The sequence below is a fragment of the Brassica napus genome, chromosome C4 (genome assembly GCF_020379485.1).
Source record: "Brassica napus cultivar Da-Ae chromosome C4, Da-Ae, whole genome shotgun sequence".
In the NCBI taxonomy this organism is placed as follows: Eukaryota; Viridiplantae; Streptophyta; class Magnoliopsida; order Brassicales; family Brassicaceae; genus Brassica; species Brassica napus.
In genome coordinates this window covers 28,431,347-28,453,047 of record NC_063447.1, presented here as the reverse complement: position 1 = coordinate 28,453,047, position 21,701 = coordinate 28,431,347, and the positions used below count along the sequence as shown (strand labels likewise).

The window sequence follows — 21,701 nt, the reverse complement described above, 5'->3', positions numbered from 1 at the left end:
ATTACTGAACACATGGAGCTGTGATGATTGGAGCTCACCACCATGCGAGATACTCGCATAGGGACAGGAAGGAATGGAGGTTGGTGACTGTTCAGGAAGGAATGAATCTTGTTGACTGTTCAAAAGGTCAACAAAATTGCTGGACTGACTATATTGATTCGTAGAATCCATATCCTCAAATGTCAGAGAATAAAAGAGAAGAAGAAGAAATGTGTTTCACAAGGAATAAAAGAGAAGAAGAAGACCGTGTTAAAAGATGAAAAAGAAAGAGAGAAAGCAACGTTTTAATAGAGGAAAAGAGAAGAAGAAGATCAAGTTAGATACATGTCTTTTAATTGCCATTACTCTTTGAGTTTAGTTGAGTTGAGATGAGTAGACATCTATCTAGCTTATTTATTACTACCACATAGTCCTAATGGACCACTAAAAGCAGCATTCATCTAAGCAATTACTACCACACAGTCCTAACTCTAACAAGCATTTAATTAACTTAACAACTAGCCAGATCAAAGCAATTAGTAAAAAGTAAGCGAATGAGGAGCTGTACTAACCTCACCGACAGTCTTGTGTAGTGGTTGCTTCTTGAAGTTACAGGAGAATGAGCTTCAGTCGAGAGGTCAAAGCCTCTAAGGCAACACGAGTCCATAGAATGACAAAAGCCCCTGCCATAATTAACAACACAAACTGTAATCAACACAAACTATAATTAATCTTTCAATCAACACAGACTGTAATGAATCTTACAAGTTATATTACAACATATACTACATTTCGAGGAGTGATGTTTTAACGAATGCTATTAAGCAATCAACAGAAACCGTAATTAATCTTTCAACAACATCCTAGTTCACACGCATTCACAGATCAAAACAGAACAAGCATGGTGAAGATTAATGTCAGTGTATCCTCATGACTTTTTAACTAAACAATCAGACAAAACCCAAACATGTAATCGATTTCGATCAAACACCAAAACACCACCGTGATCACTATATTCCAAGAAAACCTAATAGATCTACCCTCTAAAATCATACAGATAAGATCGAATCGAGCTTAATTAAGCCGAAGCAGAGATGTATCTAATATTGATTGGACGATGGATGGGGATTACCTTAATGATACGAGTCTTCACCAGCACTGCATTCACCACACAGAGAGTGTAGCCGTCGGTGGCGGGTTTCGATCGGTTTCTGACGGAGAAGACGCTGGCGACGGAGAGAGTAGTCGTCCGTGGTGGGTTTCGATCGGTTTCTGACGGAGAAGACGCTGGCGACGGAGAGAGTAGTCGTCCGTGGTGGGTTTCGATCGGTCTCTGACGGAGAAGACGATGAGGACAGAGACAGTCGTCGTCGTCGATCGGTTTTCTGACGGAGAAGACCGCAGCCGCCGGAGATGACGCCGTGAGGAAAGTCATCGTCTGTCGCGGTTTCGATCGCCGTTTCGATCGCCTCCTTTGTGTCGGAGAAAACAAGAAACTGACACAAATGAGCGAAAGAAAGAAAAGTAAAAAAGAAAAATAAAATTCATCTATTCCCAAGCTGACACGTGTGTTAAAAACCAATTTAAAAAACGTTCCTAAAACACCTTCATTAAGGATCGGTAATGGGCTTTTTATTTTGTTTTGAATTAATTAAATGGCTAATTTCCCTTAAAAACTCAGTTTAGAGTCCTCGATAAACTTGGTCTTAGGCGTGGGAATAGTAGCGATGTCCTTGCTTGCTTTGTAGACTCGGTCTTGTCTAGTCTCTTGTCTTATGTAGTCCAATTGAAACTCTAATGAGAATAGTATGCAATAACGTGAAGAATACCCAACTCTAACGTGTGGCTGCCGGCAAAGTTGCAGACACACACACACATATATATATAATAATATACCACATTTATGTTTCTCTATGTTCAAGGCATTTGCTTGGTTGCTGCTTTAGAGTTAAAGAACATTACCGAAAAAAATACATTTATCTATCTGTCTTTGTTTTTTTTTTTATGGCTCCGCATGTAAATTAAATCAAGTGGTAGCAGACGAGAAGTATTCTCCGAGGAGCATTTATCTATCTTCTTGTACCTAACTATATAATAAACTGCATTAATTTTGATCGCAAACATAGTCTTCTTATTCACCAAAAAAACAATGCAGCAAGTATAAGTGGGTTTGATACATACAAATTAAAGACAATGTCCTCCCGAAGGTGGGCTAGTGTGTCGTGATCGCGGTTCCAATCGGCGTTGACGAAATGGGCGTAGAGCTTGTTCTTAGCTCAAGTGACTGTGATCAGACTGTGCTTCCCTGCTCCATCGACCTCATACATTTGGTCCTTGTTCTCTCGACACCACTTTCTCGGCCCCTGCTATCAGATCTTGAAGCTCCACATCCGGCAGTGACATGTTGCTGACGATCACATCCCTTGGCGCCAGCTGTTTGAACCTCGACAGGAATGTAACGTACTCCTGCTCTATCATCCCCACATTGATCTTGCTTTAGTCGGAAACTCATGCTCAATCTTCTTCATGTGTTTTCTTTGTTACTAGTTTTTATGATTGCGAGCTTTGTATTGATATTCTCAGTGTATAGCATTTTTATATAGACAAATATTTACGATAAACATTGAATTAGTTAATAAGTTTATGAGCAACTATCCAATATTTCTTAACTTTATTTTTCATCAAGGGAGAACAACTTTCTAAATTTAACAAAATTCCTTTGGCATTTGCAGTATGTGCTTCACATAATCAAGGTAAACACACCTACATGGAAGAATTATTATCATGTGCGGACCAAATTTACCAACCCACCAAACTATACTACATGGAAGAATAACTTGTGCAGACCACGACTCTCAGTTAACTTGAACCGACCAAATTATACAAAAACACCTCCAACTTTTTTGTTATATAAAATTCTAATCAACATAACATTTTAATGGAAGATTTATAGTTTGAAATGCCGTCATCTATGATAAACACTTTTATTTTGTTTCAAGTCCCCAAAATGTCAACAGTGGCCCTGACAATGATCGTCATTGTCAGTATGATGACCATCTTTACAAAGACACTTGATGATTGAACTATCGATTACAACAGGGAAATCAACCAATTCATACATCAACAGATGGCAGCGGCCCAATCAGTACATACACACGAACTCTGTGTTAAAACATACATCAACACATAATATATTTAAATTTCATGCACGAACAAAAATATTTAGGTTTATACATACATTGACCGCGTTTCCGTTAGTCAAATAGTAATGGATGCTTATGCGAATTTAACGGATGCTTACGTGACATTTACATTTTAATTAATTAATAAAAGAATTTAATAAATCTACTAGTAGATGGGAGGCATTGGACCTGGGTTCGGAACATATATAACCATATGCCCAACCACTGTGCTAAACCAGATTATTAATTGTATTATCTATTGTGTCTTTTTTATATGTAATATGCTTTATTTAGATATTTAGATATTTTCATGTATTTTATCTATCATCCAAACAAAACAAGAAAAACGTAATTCCTACATCATTTAAATATGTTCATATTTCTTGTTATGAGTTATTAATTATCTAGAATTAGTTCCAAAATATATATATATTCTAAGTAATTGTGTTTAATTTACTTAATTATTGTTATTATGTTTTAATAAAATTAAAAATTTCAAGATAATTTTTTAAAAAAATCAAAAGGCGTTTTCGAAACCTAAAAATAAAATATGAAAAAATCAAAAAACTATTTCTAAAAAATTATTATAAAAAGTTTGAATTTGAAACATATAATTCAAAACAATTTTAATTTTTTTTTTTTATAATATTTTTTTTAAATTTTTTTTTTGTTTTTAAGTTTCAAAATTGCCTTTTGATTTTTAAAATTTTTATCTTGAAAATTTTAAATTGTTTTTAAAACACAATAACAATAATTAAGTTAATTAAACATAATTACTTAGAATTTATATATATATATATATATATATATATATATATATATATATATATATATTTGTGTAACTAATTCTAGATAATTAAAAACTCATAATAAGGAATATGAACATATTTAGATGATGTAGGGATTCTGTTTTTTTTTTTGGATGATGACAAAATACATAGGAATGATGGAAATATCTAAATAAAACATATTACATATAAAAGAGACATAATAGATAATTCAACTAATAACCGAGACTCGCAAGTCCAAAAAAATATCTAATAGGTATTTTACCCTGGACTCGGATCCGAACCAAACCTGTATTTTCAAGTCAATTTTGGTTTGGTTTCTCGGGTCCGGATAGTATGTTAAAAATAGTTACATAAGAGTATATACAAAATCTTTAATAAAATAATTCATAATTTACAGTTTTAAACATATTCGTTTTTTCAATATAAAACGACTTTGTAACATAAATATATAATAATTTAAAAATACTTATTCATATTAACTTTGTTTATATTCGGAAAAAAACTGCGCTTTCGAAGCACGGGTCAAAATCTAGTATAAAACCTCAACAAGAGTTTTTTAATGTTTGTAATAGAAGAGATCAATTAACCTATTACTGTGATTACAAAACACATCAAAAGGAAAGGATGATATTTGTTATACATCCTAAACCCAGTTGAACCCATTTGATTTTTGGGTTCAGATCTAAACCGGGTTCCGGTTATCCACATTCCTATATATTACCTGAAAATACATGTTTTAAAATTAGAGAGAACATAGTCGAAAATACCTACTTACAAACAGGGGCGGACCTACGTGCAAGCTGTAGGGGTCAGTTGACACCACAAATATGTTAAAAACAAAATTTGTAAGCTGTGTTCAGTAAATGAAAGTGGTGAATTTAGTTGTAAACGAAGCTGTTGAACCCAGAGAACCTGGGATTGATTCCTCCAAGTGACACTTTTATTATATTTTGACCCCTCAAAAAAGATTTTTTGTGTTCATCACTACTTACAAATCAGTTAAGAGAAAACATAGTCGTATGAAACCGTAAGAGAAATTTTGTCTTTTTGTCGGCAAAAATGTCAACAATGAAGACGGTATTGTTATCCTCAATCTTCTTCATTGTAGACTCATTGGTTAATGGGTACTTGAGGATAGCGTAAAATAGAAATTTTATTATATTTGACTCTAAATTAGAAATTTTTTATAATAGAAATGTGTTTTTGTCAATATATTCTTCTATAATAGCAATCTTCAACATATATAATAAGAAATAGAGACTGTTTTTTATTTTCCTAAACATAAAATAAGTAACAATCTCTATTTTAGAGAAAAAAATTAGCAATGGGTTTAAGTAAAATTGTTTCTAAATGATATTATAGAAGTAAAAATAGCAATGGAATTGCACTCTTTGGCCTGTGGAAGGTGACCTTAGTCCTAATCTTATTTTCCTTCTTCTTGAAGGTTTGGCCAGATTGCACTGCCTTTGGCATAGGTTAGAGCCAGGGTACCCTCTAACCATAGGCGGGATTGATATCACTCACGATAGAGGCTGCGAAGCTCACTCCGATGGTAAAAGCTTTGAGCTTTGAGCTTTGAGCTTGTGTGATGCTGGGATTTGTGTGCAGGAGATGTGTAGCTACACTGTGTAGTCGATGCTATCTTGGGAGCTCTAGGGCTTCCTAAATCCTAATATTGGTCAGATATTCCCTGATTCTGATAGCAAATGGAAACGAGCTGCATCTTCTGTCTTATCAGAGAAGCTGTAAGCTTTAGTAGCTTCCCTCTTGATGTTCAATTAGTGTAGAGTTTTCTCTCAGTTTACAGTCTTTAAGAAGCTAGATTCATAGGCTGATGCCTTGTGAAATTTACTTAGACTTAGTGTGCAAGCTGTTGGTTAGTTAATAATATCAAGGTTCTGTAATAATCCTGAGATGTGGATTTTGGAGAAAAGATTAGATCGGACTGTCTCTTTTCTCCAAAATCCACATCTCAGGACAGTCCGATCTAATCTGTCAAAGCTTCTTGGTGCAGATCCTTCTGTTGTGAACTTGAGAGCCAAAACCCATGAGAATGTTAAGAGCCTTGGAGAAAACAGAAGCATTGCAGCTGATACTGTTATTCTCCTCATGAAGAAGTGAGTCAGTTTTATCATTAAAAAAAAAAGATGATATTTTTAGTGTAAGTTTACACTTGGTGTAATCAACCTTTAGAGCCTTATTAATCCCCTCTTAGAAACAAGGGAAATCGAATCATGTGATTAGTACATAAATGGAAAAATGATTACGTTTTCTTGATCAGATATGAATATATATTTGGAAATTAGGACGGGAAGTTTCTTGTGACGCAATTCTCTGCATCTGTCGTTTTCATCTTCAGACATTTCATCACATGAAAGCTGTGATTTTTTTTTTGTTGATTTTATAAGACATTAATTTGACACAACACAGCTAAATTAATATTGAAATATCAATACGCGTCCTTTGAAACACTTTTTCGAAATCCAATTCTAACAAATAATAAAGGTTATAACCATATGTTTTCTATTCACTTGAAACTCTTAGGAGATTATGCAGCCTTGGTGGTAAGGTTCCTGATTGCATACACAAATCTGATGTTGCGTAGTAGGACCACAAAGACAATAGTTTCCACGGGAAGCCTCCAACAACCTCTCACGTTCCCTTTCTTTTATCCTCTTCTTCTCTACAGCAGCGGCTTCTTTTTTGGGATCATAAGGTCCAAATGTGGCCATGTCAGCATTAATCCATCTCCTTTTGAGTTTGGTGAGGATCTTACTGCTGTCAAAGTCTCCAATCACCGTTAGTTTTCCATCCTTTGAGTCCATGGTAATCGTTGTAACCCCTGAAAGCATAATGAAAATATTTTGGCTTTCAGCTTTGCAATGAAAACGCCTATGAGCAAGACCATGGTCAAATTTTATCCCAAAAACAGTGAGAATGTGTTGTGTGTGTTTCATTAAAAGCGTTGATTTTGCAATGAAAACGCATGGTAAAACACAATCAAATTTCAACTTTTTGAGGTCTTCAATTCATAAAAGAATGCCCAAAACAGAGTTTATGTTCTTTTTTTTTTTTTGTAAGATGGCTTCAGAGTTTATGTTCTTCCTTTAAAGAAAAACTGTAATGAGCAAGACAAAAATCAAAGTTCATTCTTTGTTGGATTGAATTCATAACCCATATAGAATCCCGTAAACAGAGTGAATGTGTGTACTCAAAAGCTTTTTTTTTTTTTTTTTTTGGTAAAATTTTTTCTTTGTAAAAAATTGGGTTAGATCCACCCGAGGGTGGAGAGCCTTAACCGGATGTGTTCAGGACCCGAAGGTCAATCCCGTCTCTGTCAGAGGAGATGCCAACCATCTCTCCTTTCTCAATAAAAACTCATGAACAAGACAAAAAGATAAGATTCATGTCTCATGGTTTTCATTCATAACCCACAAAAAACACCAAAAACACCAAAAACAGAGAATGTACGTAATAAAAAGCTTTGTGTGTTTCAAGAACTCATGCACAAGGAAAAAAAAAGTTTTGTCTTTTCAAAAGAAAAAAATCAAGAACAAGACAAATACAAAGAAAATTGTTTTGATGTGAATTACCATGGAAGTTAGCAACTGTTCTAATGATTTTCCCCTTGGATCTCTCGTTATAAACATCCATCATCACAACCATTTTCTGCAGAAAGGGTGAGAAAAAAAGAAACTCATCAGTAATTAGATTACTTATAAATAAAAAAGACTTAATCTTATAGTACTTTGTAAAATCAAATAAATTACATTCATTATCTTTATAGAACAGAGCAGAGAATATGAGAGAAAACCAAAAGTCTATGCTTTCTTAATCCAAAATGTGAACAAGTCCATCTTTTTATAATACCAAACAACAGACCGCCACATGAAAAGTGGTTTAGAAGAAAGACCAACCAAATGTTTCTTTTTTTTTCTTCTGGAGAAGAAAACAAGACTGTGAAGATCACTCGCGAGAATTGGCGTGTGGAGTTTTCCAGCTTTATTTTTGTGCGTCTCTTGTGGCAATTTATACTCTCGTTATGGCAATTGATGTGTGACGGTCTATTATCAATCCTTTCTATTTTTAGTTTTATCTGGTTGCACGGAAGCTTCATCGGATGTCTGCTTTCCACTTCGGAACCGAAATCGATATTGAAATTTTGTGAAAATTTACGGAATTTCGCTTCCAAAACGCTTCTAAAATATTCTCTTTAAAAACACGTTGGAAGCTTACGATTCCGTTTGGAAATCACACTTCTATTCTATAAAAAAAACACAATGTCTTATATCAACAAAAATATAAAATTATAGTTTTTAATTTATATAAAATCCAAATTTTAATAGTAGAGAGAATAGAAATATATAAGTATTAAAATTAACACTATAAATTATCTTTATGGATTGAAGTTTTTATTAAAGATAATCATATATTCAAATATATTATGTCAATTAATTATAAAGTATTAAAAATAATTAATATAATAATTTATTTTAAATTTAATTTATGTGTATTATTACAGTTTTAATATGAAATCATTTCGAAATTATTTTAAATGAATAAATGATATATTTAAATTTAAATCATATAATTTTTAATTCTAAATTTTTAATTTTTTTATATATGTATATATATATATATATATATATATGAAGACGCTTTCGACACATTTCGACACATATTCGCTTCCTAATTTTTTTTAAAATCTCGCTTCCACGTTTTTATACGCTTCCGCTTACACGTACCCGCTTCCGTTTCCGTTTCCATCTAACATAGTTTTCAACTTTTTATTTATTGTCAAAGACATTCTAATTCTTCCAAAGATCTTTAATTAGTTACTTCAATTGTTTTAGTGACACCTACTAATATCCGATATTTGTTTGCCTTTTGGTTTTATTTTATTTTCACAAGCATATTTGGTTTGCATTTTGCAATCCGAGAAGCCTTTTTCAAACATTCTTGCATCTTCGTTGTGACAGATTTAAAACCAAGAAAATCCCTTAGATCTGTTTTTCAGTCAAATGAAAGAATCTTTTAGATGCTGGGATTTACATATTTAAATCAGTTCACTCAGTATATCAAAAAGCTTATTTACAATAAAGTAATCACAAAATGCTGTTGGGTAATACTTTTTGATAAATGATAACTATTAAACATATGGTCCATTGGTGGGAAATCACCCGATTTCTACGCTCAACGGTCCCGATCAGTACATGCACATATCAGCTGTGCAAATACATACATCAACACTTAATTAATTCAAATTTTATACACGAACTAACAAAATACGGTTTTTACACATTGACCAATTTACCGTTAGTCAAATGTAACGGAATACCTGTCAGTTATATTCACTTAGCTGTCATACGTAGATTTTGCATGCAAAATAATAAATAGTAAATAAAAAAAACCTTTCCTTATATTGGTTAAAGGTAACCCAGGTTAGAGCAATGACTCATTCATCACTCAACCACTGTGCCAAGTTTGATACATTGATTTTGTCTCTTCTTAATATCTATTTATACGGTTATACCTAATAGGTAAATCATTTTTCTGTCTTTTTTCTTCATGTGTATGTTTTTTATTATCCAAAAAAAATAAGAATCTCTCAAATGTTAGTTCCTAATTTAAAACAAGTGGTTTAGAAATTATTCAGTAAAACATAAAAGATGACATTGTTTGCAATAAAAAACAAGTCTTTAAAGTTCTTGTTCTGTCTACTAAATTAATATTATTTTTGGGTATCGAAATAAGAGACATAGCCAAGATCGTTTCTTGCCTATTACATAAGTTTTTTGGTCTCAATATGCTCATCAAACAAATATAATCACGAACCAGCAAATGGAGTTCTTTTTTTTGTAGTGAAGCAAGTGATGAATCATGGAATGACAGACATTTAAGTGATTCTGATTTTTTTTTTTGGTTTTGCTTGGATAATGAAAACATACACAGATAGAAAATGACAGAAAAATGAAATATTTATTAGCTATAAATAGAAATTGATAGAGATCACAGTTAGTGAATTGTATTTGGCACAATGGTTGGCTGATTAATGTGTCATTGCTCCAACCTGGGTTTGATTCCACCTACAACCAATACATAAGGAATTCTTTTTATTTACTCTTTATGATTTTAAACATACCAGCCACGTATGATGGACATGTAAGCGATTATAACGGACAGCTCATATTCTGTTACCTTTGACTAACGGTAAATTGGTCAATGTATGTAAAAGCCGTATTTTGTTAGTTTATGTATAAATTTAAATTAATTAAGTGTTGATGTATGTATTTTCACAGCTGATATGTGCATGTATTGATCGGGACCACGAAGCTCTGTTGACGTAGAAATTTGCCGATTTCCCGTCCATTGGTCAGTGATATCTCTTCTGAAGCTTTACAACAGTAGCCAAAGGCCAAAATTTGCAAAAATACATTGCCATCATGATGTCTATAAAAAACTAGTTCAATAGACACTCTCGCATAACTAGTTCCCAACAGAAAAATGGGCTATTGGCTGAAAGTAAAGCATGACTTAGAGCATCATTATTGCAAATCCTTGTGCTTAGGTCCTTAATATATATATACATATACATATATGTGTATTAAGGACCCAAACACAAGGACTTGCAATAATGATGCCCTTATTAGTTTTATAAAAGAATACTCTTACGAAGAGATGATAAAGTTCATCTACAGCAGTGACTTGCTAGGAGTCAAGACTATCACGTGAATTTATCAGGGGACAAGCTCTCTAGTGAGCAAAATATGATTTCTAAAAAAAAGGCAATAACTTATTCGTGACGATTATTGACAAGACTGCTCTCTATAAATCATTTTCATAGAAAGACAAATACTCTCACCCGAGAATAAAGATGTTAGCTTTCTTTCTCTAAACCCAAAAGCATACTCCATCAACTCTCTAACTATGTAGAGCGGCTTCAGCAATCTGGAGAGCTTCTTCTACCGAAGATGCGCTGGCAAGTTTAGCCTTGTCGACAATGGGTTGGCTTCTTGCTAGCTTTGGGAGAAGCTGAAACTCATGTGTAAGTAAGAGAGATACACAACAATGCAAGGAAGTATTAAACTCAGTATAGCGCTTATGCATATACATGAACAAAACCCAAGATGCAATTGCAATGGTCCAGATTCTTATGCTTTGGTTGAATGAGGGAGTGTCTCTTACCTCGGGAGAACCGCTTTCTACAAGAACACCTTTCAACCTGCCTGTGATACAATAATTTCTCATCAAAGTTAGCTAAGCTATGTAAGTTTCCAATGGTTAAGAGTCGGAAGTGAAGTGAGAAAAAAGTGGAAGGTATGGTTTACCAAAATCAATCCTGAAGGTAGCTATTTTCGGGTTGAAGTTTCCAACCTCAACTGTTTCTCCCACTGGACAATATGAATCAATGTGGTTTAGATACTGTGGAAATATTGATTGAGTAATTGGATGATTGTGTATTATTTAGATTCTAAAGAGATTTACTATTATCCCCATAAAACTGCCACCAAACTTTTCTTGAGCTGCCTTCATACTCGTATACTCTTGAGTAGAAATACGGGAGATAATCGTATCTGCAACGATTTTTGCAAGACAAGTTTTATTAGGTAGAAGATATGCTGAGAGAGATACATATATGTCTACAGATTGATGCCATAGTGGAAGAAGCTTACGTGTCAGTGTGTGCAGTAAGCAGTGTTTTTAAAACCGGAACGGAAGCTCAACCGGAAATATTTTGGGTCACGGTTCAATATGGTTCGACCGGGTCAAACCTGGTTTAATAATATGGTTTAATATTTTTTTAGTATGTAAATATAAAAGTAATATTAGTAAACATAATGCATAGTTAAAATATAAATCAATTTTGAACATAAAATATTATAAATATAAATTAGTTTCTTGTTTATATGGATGGTTTATAGATTTTCTATAGTTTTAGTGGTTTTTATTGGTTTAATAACTTTGAAATATAATCCGGCTATGTGGCCGGTTCATGGTCGAACCAATTACTAGACCAACCCGGCTATATAACCGGTTCATGGTCGAACCCAGTCCAACCATCGGATCGGTCCGGTTTTAAAAACACTGGCAGTAAGCAGAGATTTCACGCAGTGTTGTGCAGAACGTCGGGCGTGATCAACATGCTCAACTCGGGTCATCCGATCATATATCAGTTCATCAGACGACAATAACATAATGAGTTTACAAAACACCAGACTGGTCTCTTAACATGTTTTATCTATAACAGCAAATTACCTTCAACGGGAAGGCTGCAACATCTCCAATAGCAAAAAAAATCCAGGGGTACTTGTCTTGAACAAGCCATCAACCTGTGGTTTGAAGATGAGCTCTTATCAGCCTTTAGATTGAAGAAAGTACTAATGTAATTTCTAGTGAAGTTAAAGCTTCAAAAAGTGAAGAATGCTGGATATCATTCGTTAGGATGTTTTGCGATAACAATACCTGAATACCTCCAATAGAATTGTTCATGGACAAAGTTTCAAAGGGGCCGATAGCAGGCTTAGCTCCAATTCCGATCACAACCTGTAATGTAAGGATACACAGGTTGAGCAGGAGCCAACATTTCATTGAGCAGTCACAATTTCCATTTGAAAGTGTTGCATCATTTTAAAAAGAAAATGTAACTATACTGTGTCTGCTTCAATTTTAGACCCATAAACAAGCTTAACAGCTGTTACACGCCCATCCAAACCAGCTTCTAAGTTATTTATTGAAGCGCCCTGTTCAACAGAAAAGAGGAACAACGTTTATTCACTGTATGTTTGTAATTTTTTTTTGGTTTACAGGAAAACAAATACTTTCAGTCTAAAGCACTCACATTCATTTCTTTGATACTGCAAGCCTTGGTTCCACCAACGTTTTTGTACTGCATCTTGCACATTCACGGGTAATCAGGGTTTGTATCATCCGTCTTCTTAATATAATGGTTTCTCAAAATTGGTGTTGCCTCAAACGCCAAAAGCTACAAAAAAAACAAGATAATTTACACAGTTTGCCTATGTTGGACCAAATAATACATATTTCAAATTTGAAACTACTGAGAAAATATTCAGGGATTACCTCCAAAGGAAAATTGAAGCTTGAAATTACCCAATGTGTTTTCCCAACCCCTTGGGCTTTCCCCAATAACCAAGACACATCATTCAAGTTCTGCTCGAATGCATAACTTCCACATGGAGTGTTGTGCACAAATCTAGATTATTGACAATTCGTAAGAAGAAACGGTCCACAAATCGTGCATCATTTCCAGTCTTTTTAGGTCGAGGATGACACTGCATAAGAAACATAGAACAGTTATCTTCAGAACCTTCCCAGAGCAAGGCCCTTCCATTGCCTTCAGCTTCTGCTCGACAGTCTCGAATTTAATCTTCTTCGATGAAGCCTAAACTACACATCCTCTCATAGTGGTTGGGATAAGCATGAAAGTATAGTCCCATGTTTAAGTGTCAATTCTCGAAGGGAGTATCAGATCAGAAAGCCATTGACAATGAACCATAACTCATTTTCCTTCCCTACTTCAACTGTCAGAAGAACAAGCATCCACATTCCCATCCACTTGTGTTTTGAGTTTTTCAATTGAAAGATATGTTTGAACTGTAGGTGCTGGTAGCACCAGTTCAACTCTGTCTGATTCACCTTATGCGTTAGAAACTCTATCACGTTCGTGATGTAACGATTTGATTTAATCTTAATTACTTTCCCATACTTAGTTGTAGGAAGTACATCTTCTCCGGTTGAATGACTTCGGTTTCGTCCTCTACAACTTGAAGTCTATAGAAAAAACGGATCAACTAAATTAAATTTAAAACAATTTCGTAAAGTTTACTAAGTTGTTCATAGTTATACAATCAAACAGTCAAAGTTTTACTAAGTTTCACCAAGTTATACATTTCAACATTCACAGTTTCACTATGTTCTACCAAGTTATACAAACAGAAATACTATATCTTTTATTAAGTTCTACACACTTTTACAGTTTCGCCTAGTTATTCAACTTTAACTATCTCCTACAACTTCATTTACACACCGTTGCATACAAGGCCGATGTGTCCTATTCAGGAGCTGCCTCCGTCTCTTCTAACTCCTCAGAGTGTTCTTATTCTTCTACTTCATCTTCCTCTTGTTCTTATTCCTCTTCTTCCTCTTGTTCTTCTTCCTGTATTTCTTGTTCTTCTACTTCTTGTTCTACTCTTCCTTGTCCGGGTTAGGGTTTACTTCGTGTGGATGTGACGATGGTGGGTTAGGGTTTACTTCGTGTGGAACTGATACACTAAAATTGTGTCTTTACTACTGCAAGCTAACAGTGTAGATGTAGTGTTTGAGATTCAATTCCAGAGGATCAATATCAACCTAAGACAATGTGGGGTTTTTAAGATTTGTGTATCGTGACAAGAAAGTAACAAGATTAATTAAAGATTTCAGATGATTAAAATGCTAGCCTAAGGTGGTTTGATCGGGTGTTAAGCAAGTGTGAGCCAAACAATTATTCAAGTCCAATTAAGAGCAAATCTAGAACTCGGATCACTCAAGTAGAACGGTCCACTGTCGTGGTACTGCTCCCTATGCTGATCGATCTTGATACCTAAACTCTCGTTTGGATCAAGACGTGAAAGCAAGCAATAGAGATCAAGTCTGATATGTTCACAAAACACCTAATATCTACTTTCGCTGATTAGGGATGCAATACTCATTCATAACAGATCTAGGAACCTATTACACGGTTAATGAACATGTTAAACCTAGGATCTAACATTAAGCGGTCAGTTTAATGCAAGCAATAAGAACAGTAATGAATGAAGATAATCGATTTATAACTTATTCATGTTTAGCTCACGGATCCAACACCCTAACACCCTAGACTAAGCAAGTGGACTACTCAGCCATGAACAGAGAAATCACAGAGACAATAGATGAAGAAAACATGTTTAATCAATATAAATAAATAAGATATGGTTCAGGAATCTTCTCAGGACGAGAGAGATGAAGCCTTCTCCCTTTCAAGGTAGCAAATCTTCAAGTACAAAAGTCTCCAATGGTTTCTTGTTTAAAAACTAGTGTAGAAAATAAAAAGAAAGAGAAAAAGAAGATATATCAAAGCCACATGCGGCTGGGAGAAAAAGATGAGATAATTAGGGCAAATTGAAACACCCCAACCCGGAAATATTTGAAAAACGCATTGAAAATTCTAAGTAAAAATCGAGTCAAATGTTAACGGTAAAACGAAGAAATACTGCCACTTTATAGATAAAATACGAGACTAAATACTGAACATCTTTTAGTCTACAAGAAAAATATCTTTATAAACTCCCAAACATTACCCAAATTCTAAACACTCTTTCCCGATGGTTTTCATAGCCTCACGCTCCGGTCCACACAATCAACCTTACCTGCATTGCAAAAGGAGGCATGAGTATACAAAATTACTCAGTGAGGACACTCAAAACCGCCCACATGCAACTCAATAATCAAGCAATCAAATTCCACGTTCCATTCTAACAACCTAGCAATCTCATTCTATCAACCTAGCGATCCGTTTCCATCATTCCTTACCTAGCCATTTTCGTATTACTTATCCATTTTTATTTATTCAAACTAACCACCTAGCATCAAGTTATATCATTCCTTTACTTTAGCATTTCCTAACATTTCGACCAAAAGGTCCATCAACCTGCGGCCGAAGCCAAACCTGCGGCCGTAGCCAAACCTCCTGCGGCCGAAGCCAACTTGCGGCCGAAACCAACCTGCGGCCGAAGCCAACCTACAACCCGAAGGTCCATAATGACCGAAGCCAAAACATACTTTCCTTATTTAATTTCATTGTTTAATCATGTATTTTCCTTATTTAAGTTCAATTTTATATTCCCGTTCTTTCCTTAATTAATTCATCCTTAGCCTATTTCTATTACGTTAAAATACCAATTCTATTCAAGATCAATTCTACATTCATTCACATAAACATATTAATTTAAACATCATCATCACAAAATCTAATATGCAATTACCCTAAGAACGCAAGAACGTTCTTCGATCCTTGAGAACCTTTTCGAAGAACGAAGAACGAACCTTCTGTAAATAATTACTCTAACACATAATCTTTATTCTAACAAACCAACTATGACCAAAATAAAAATTACTAAGTTTCCACGAATCACGCCCTCACCTTTATCTAATTTGGAAATGAGTCAGGAAAATCTCGGAAACGGGTATGCCTCATATAACACGACTAGATTTTCATGACATGAAAATATTGTTTCCTGCACGAGAAACATGAAGGGTTCATAATCAAATGACATGCTTGTGGTGCAAGAAACATCTTAAACTCATAAGGTGCAACTTTGCTCACGTTCTTCTTTGTATGGATTTAATACGTACCCACAAAGAGACAATGTTAATGGCGTCCAATGATAACGATTAATCTCCAACAACATGGCTGCGTCTCCAGTGAAATGGGATGCACTTCCGGTGACTTTAGGTTCACTGCGGTGTGGATCGGTGGTGGTGGTGGTGTCAAGACGCGACGGCTCTGGTTTCGCCTTAGTCTTGGCTTTTGCTAACGCCCATCACTAGGACCCGGTTCATAACGTCCACAAAGGTCTCGTTGATGGACCTCCGTCAACACGATCTCAGCTCCGGTGGGCTATGATAAATCCAGCAACGAATGGTGCTGATAGGTTAAGAATGATGACTATGATGGCGGGACACGGCTTGATCTCAGGTGATGACGTGAACATAAGGAAAATAGAGAGAGAAGGAGAAGGTGGTGGGTGAACGGTGGAGAGGTTAATGGGGAGGAAAAATAAAATGTGGCTGAGCTGTCTCTCTCTCCCCCACGATGTTGACGGCTCCAAAGGAAGAGGACAATGTTTAGGCTTCTTAGGTATAAACGCACACATACACGGTTAAAATGATTGAGGAAGCTTTGGTTTAATAATAATAAAACTATCAAACCGGTTCATTTCAATAAAATGAGGTAAAACTAAACCAATTTTGAAATTGGGTTGGTTCATAACCTCTAGCGATTTCTTTTCTTCGAAATTAAAAATACTCTGGGAGCGGGTCATTACAAAAATTCAGTAATGACTTGTAGTTTAATTAAAAATCTCTGCCGCTGGAACATGCACCCGGGGTGTTCCGCGCGATCGGGAACAATCGTCAGACTGTTTTGCGTGAAAGTCACCAAAAGGTACTCTTTTCTGCCTTTTTTGTTCCAGCTGGTCCATCTCCCATCCAATGCAACTCCAGACCTGTCATGACTCGAAAAAGACTAAAAGGACTCGATGAAGACTCAACATATCAATTCCCCCAGACTTAGATTCTTGTTTGTCCTCAAACAATGCCAAGTATCAAGAACATGGAGAAAGGTTTGAAAGTGTGGGAACTATCCTATTCTTAGCAACCATACTTTAACCACGAATCTCTGCACCATACAAGCAATAAAACAAGGACAACACACCTTACCAAAATCTCACTGGCTGCTGTTCAAGATCGGCTCCATACTATATATCTCAAACATGCAAAAGTTACACTTTCCAGACAAAGCTCCTTACACTCAATTAAGAGTAGCGTGAACTTCTCATCACAAGCATTATTCAGGGTAGACGGTCTAAGTATTGAACATGCTATTTGATGGTGGAGTTAAGAGTATTTAGGGGCTACCATTTTTTGTAGAGGATGTAGGATATCGCGCAAAATAGCAAGAGAGGATAGATCCATTGATGTCCACAGCCTCTACTCGTTTTTGCTACCTCTGGAACGACTGTTCTGCTCTATCTGGATCAACCGTCTGGCTGCTCAGATCATCTGCATGCTCTTCATGTTTTCCGCTTGGTATCCCACTCTCTTGCTCGACCTTCCCAGTGGCTCATGTTTCTTTGATTTCTTCCCCTTCTCCATCACCTTATTCTTGTTTTTTTTTCTTTTTTCTTTTTTTTTGAAACATGAAATAGAAAAAGTGAGGTGACGAAGAAGGAGGTAATACATGATGGTTCCAAGTGCAACTGGTGGTTCTGATTACGCAACCATTCTGGTTCTCCACCCATGCTTTTGCACAGTTCTTTGGTTATGGAGCGGTTGCTCCCTTAAACTGCTTGTTCTCCTTTCTGACTAAATTTCTGCAGCAGTAACGAGTAAGAGGCTGCGTTGATCCTTTCCTCTCCGACCTTTTTGCACATATCTGCACATATGACACTGAAAAACAAATGCATGAAGGTGGAATAAAGGATAAGGTGCAGGGTGGGAACTAGCTAAAGATGAGCTAGCCACTCAGGATCAGCAAAATGGATAAAAAGGATAAGAAGTCCTGAGTGTATTCTCGTTTCCCTGATCTAATGCCCACAATAAGAAAAATTGCAGTCAAGATTAGGTTCAAGTTAAATGGAGCTAAGTCTTTCCAGTGTAACCTCGACAAGCCGAAATCTTCTAGAGAACCAAATGAGATAATGTCAGAGTGTTCCAGGTCCACATGTGTGTCTTTCGCCACTGCTAAGGTCACTGAATAAGATAACTAAAGCACGAGGTGGTCAGTGATCAACACATAGTAAGGTCCTAATTCCCATAAAGTTTTAACTGACTCGATCATAAAAACGGACTCAAAATGACTCAAAAGAAAAACAAAAGAAATAAACGAGTTAGTAAACGACGAAAACCCTCCCCCAGACTCACTTCACACCGTCCCTGGTGTGAAAATAAACCAGAAAGAATGTGAAAACAATAATAAACATTTTTTTTGGTCGGGATACTTACCTGGCTAGAGCGGGCGCTCCATGAAAATTTGGGTGTTCCATCGTCTGGAGCAACCGCTCTTTTCAGAGGGCAGGGTGCTCTGTTTCTGCAACCCAAAATTTTTAAGTATCTCGGATTTTTCTGCTTTTTGACCTGAGACTCAATAAACTTAAACAAAAAACAAGTAAACAAGTAAACAAAAACAAAACCAACTTATATTTACACTTACCAGTGGGTTGCCGTTGCCTCCCACCAAGCGCTTGGTTTAAGTCACTAGCTTGACTTGGTGACAGGGATCAGTCAGGTTGATCATGATGGCTTGTTCCAAAACAAGCTCCCCAATCAGACATGTTCAGCTTCAGAACTCTGCTCAACAACCCCTTCATAACAACTTCTCCTTTCTCTTTCAGCTCACGTGTGAGAATAAATTTAACTTTAGAGAAAGGTTTGGAGGTACCTTTGCACTTTACCTCATACACAATGGATTTCTCATTACACAAACGAGGTATCAAAGTCATTGTAGGATCACCCTTGACCATTTTCTTCTGGACTTTTTCCTTCACCTTTGCATTTCCACTGAGTTTCTTGGTATCAGTGTGACGATCTCCATACAGAAATTCTTTGATCTCACTCTTATCACCAAACTCCTTCTTTGGAACAAATTTCGGCTGTTCTCGACTGACCATTGAGATGCAGGAGGCGTATCGGATTTGTGATCTGGTTGGGACAGCCTTGTAGAAAACCTTCTTGTTGATATTGGAGAAGGAGGCTCTCTTATTAGGCATGTCGATGATTGCTCCCACTTTAGCCATAAATGACCTTCCAAAGATCAAAGGCATCTCATGATCCTTCCTCATCTCAATAACTTGAAATTCGGTATGGAGCACACAGTCCCCAACCTGGATAGGAAGATTACGAATGGTTCCATAAGGGACTGTCATGGAAGAGTTTGCAAAAGCCAGCTTCACCTGAGGAGGCTCAACATCAAAAATGCCCAGCTCGTCTACAATCACTTTTGAGACAAGGTTCACGCTAGACCTAGAATCACAAAGAGCTTCCTTGAATTCCACTCCAGCAATGGAACAAGGAAAAACAAACTTTCCAGGGTCATCAACCTTAGGCAGTACCTTCAGCGATGGTGTCCGTGCTTCAATAAAGAGTGCCTTGATTTCCTTCTGAGATTCTCTGCAATTTTTGAAGAACATATGCAATGGGCGAATCTCCCAAGAATGTTCAAATGAGATCTTTTGAGGAAGACTTCTTACCATCTTCCTAAACCCAGCCAGCTGTTCTGCACTAATGGGATCCATCAAATGTCTAGGTGGAATTGGATAGAGAACCTTAGGAATATAGACTCGCACTGGTGGGGTCTCAGCAGGTTCGCTAGGAGCAGTCGCTCCAGAGCTAGCAGACTGCTCTGTGTTCTCTTCTGGCCTAGAACAGTCTCAGCGAACGGCTGCTCTATTGCATTACAGTGCTCAGTCCTAGGATTTTTATCAGTTTTTCCAGGGAGCGTCCCTTGTTGCCTCTTGACACTCTCATCTGTTTGAGCAAGCTGAACATCGATCTTTCTTATGTGGCTCGCAACGATGTCATACATGGCATTCAGATCAGTGAACATGTTGCCCAACCTGGTGTCGATTTCCGTGGTTACCTGATTCAACGCCTTGGCCTGAACCTGCTGACTCTGCAACAGCTGTTGCATCATCATACCCAGACCCTTCAGCTCATCTAGTTGGTTGTTCCCAATAGTTGGAACAGCATGCCGATTGTTCTGCGGTTGTCGCTGGTTCTGGTTCTGAATCTGCCCGACCGTAGCTTGCTCCATGCTGAAGACGTGCCCTTGGTTGTTTTTCAGTAGCTGATCAACCTTGGCAGTCAGCTCATCTATCTTCTGGGTGTTAGAACTGTTCCCTTTCTTGGAGCAATCACTCTCCTCTTTCTTATTAGCTGAGCTAGCAGCCATGTTATCAATCAGCTTAAACGCTCCATCAGTGGTCTGAGTCATGAAGTATCCATTGCTCGAAGAGTTTAGAGCATCTTGGTATTTCCAGTCCACTCCATCATAGAAAATGTTCAGGAGGTAATCATCATCAAATCCATGGTGAGGGCATTCTCTGCGGTAATCATTGAAGCGCTCCCATGCGTCACAGAAAGGCTCATCAGTGAACTGTCTGAAGGAGGTGATCTTGTTCCTCAATGCAGCTGTTCTCGCCTTAGAGTAGAAATGGCTGAGGAACGCTGATCGGACCTGCTCCCATGAAGTGAGAGAGCCGGTAGGGAGGGAGTTCAACCACCGTGTAGCTTTTCCATCAGGAGAGAATGGGAATAGCATGAATTTGATGTAGTCTGGTGGGACACCATTCGCGCGAGTGAAACTGCAGACTTTTTCGAAGCTCTCAATATGCTTCATTGGAATTTCAGTGGAGAAACCAGAGAACACCTTTCTCTGCACTAGGCCGATCAAAGCAGGCTTGATCTCAAAGTCCTGCCTGGTGCAGTCCGGAGGAACAATGGCAGAGCGCGTAGTAGGGATGTTAAGCGGAAGGTTTCTCTCCCCAATCGGAACAGCCTGCGCCTGCTGTTCCTGCTGCGTGAGAGCAGCCTGTTGAGCAGCATCCTGCTGAGCTTGGATGGTCTGCTGCATCTGAAGCATCTGTTGTTGCATCTGTTGCAACTGAGCAGTGAGTTGCTCTTGATTGCCGTAGTCGCCCATTGTGGCGTTGTTCGGCCCTGGTTGTTGACGGTTTGTTCTTTCTAACCTTTCTAGCTCTTGGTTGCTAAATGTAACTAACTCTCCTTGTGCGTTTCTTCGAGTATGTCTACTGGTCATGCACCTAGAACTTTAGCTGCAACAAAATGGATAAGGCAAGTTAGAGGTCTTAGACTAAATACAATGAAACCTCTATAAAATTAATAATGTTGGGACTACACCAAAACTATAATTTTTTATTAATTTATAGAGATATTAATTTATCGATATACTGAACCAAAAACTCAATTTGGG

The 21,701-nt window shown here is 36.8% G+C and overlaps 1 protein-coding gene, 1 long non-coding RNA gene, 2 other non-coding genes and 1 pseudogene across 4 annotated transcripts; 2 read left to right on the top strand and 3 right to left on the bottom strand.

Annotated features, from left to right (window-relative positions):
• The first annotated feature begins 5,276 nt into the window (after positions 1–5,276).
• On the top strand, positions 5,277–6,073 carry LOC106393269 (annotated as a pseudogene).
• A 294-nt stretch (positions 6,074–6,367) lies between these two features.
• On the bottom strand, positions 6,368–7,871 carry LOC106391321 (heavy metal-associated isoprenylated plant protein 15). The gene is made up of 3 exons (XM_013831944.3): positions 7,723–7,871; positions 7,546–7,621; positions 6,368–6,794 (listed from the first exon to the last, which is right to left on the bottom strand). Exons 1-3 carry the CDS (start codon positions 7,726–7,728, stop codon positions 6,493–6,495), a joined length of 384 nt encoding a protein of 127 aa, XP_013687398.2. The 5' UTR covers positions 7,729–7,871; the 3' UTR covers positions 6,368–6,492.
• Positions 7,209–7,328, bottom strand: LOC125586785. The gene has a single exon (XR_007323314.1). It is a non-coding gene; the product is annotated as a U6atac minor spliceosomal RNA (small nuclear RNA).
• Positions 7,872–14,630: 6,759 nt separating the features above from the next.
• LOC111205167 lies at positions 14,631–18,112 on the bottom strand. The gene is made up of 3 exons (XR_002657594.2): positions 16,346–18,112; positions 16,134–16,227; positions 14,631–15,360 (listed from the first exon to the last, which is right to left on the bottom strand). It is a non-coding gene; the product is annotated as an uncharacterized LOC111205167 (long non-coding RNA).
• A 2,678-nt stretch (positions 18,113–20,790) lies between these two features.
• Positions 20,791–20,897, top strand: LOC125586696. Its single transcript, XR_007323232.1, has one exon. It is a non-coding gene; the product is annotated as a small nucleolar RNA R71 (small nucleolar RNA).
• Positions 20,898–21,701: the final 804 nt, after the last annotated feature.

Coding starts and splice junctions, on each gene's coding strand:
- LOC106391321 (XM_013831944.3), bottom strand. Junction 6,795..7,545: donor AACAGTTGCTAACTTCCATG/GTAATTCACATC, acceptor TTATGCTTTCAG/GGGTTACAACGATTACCATG.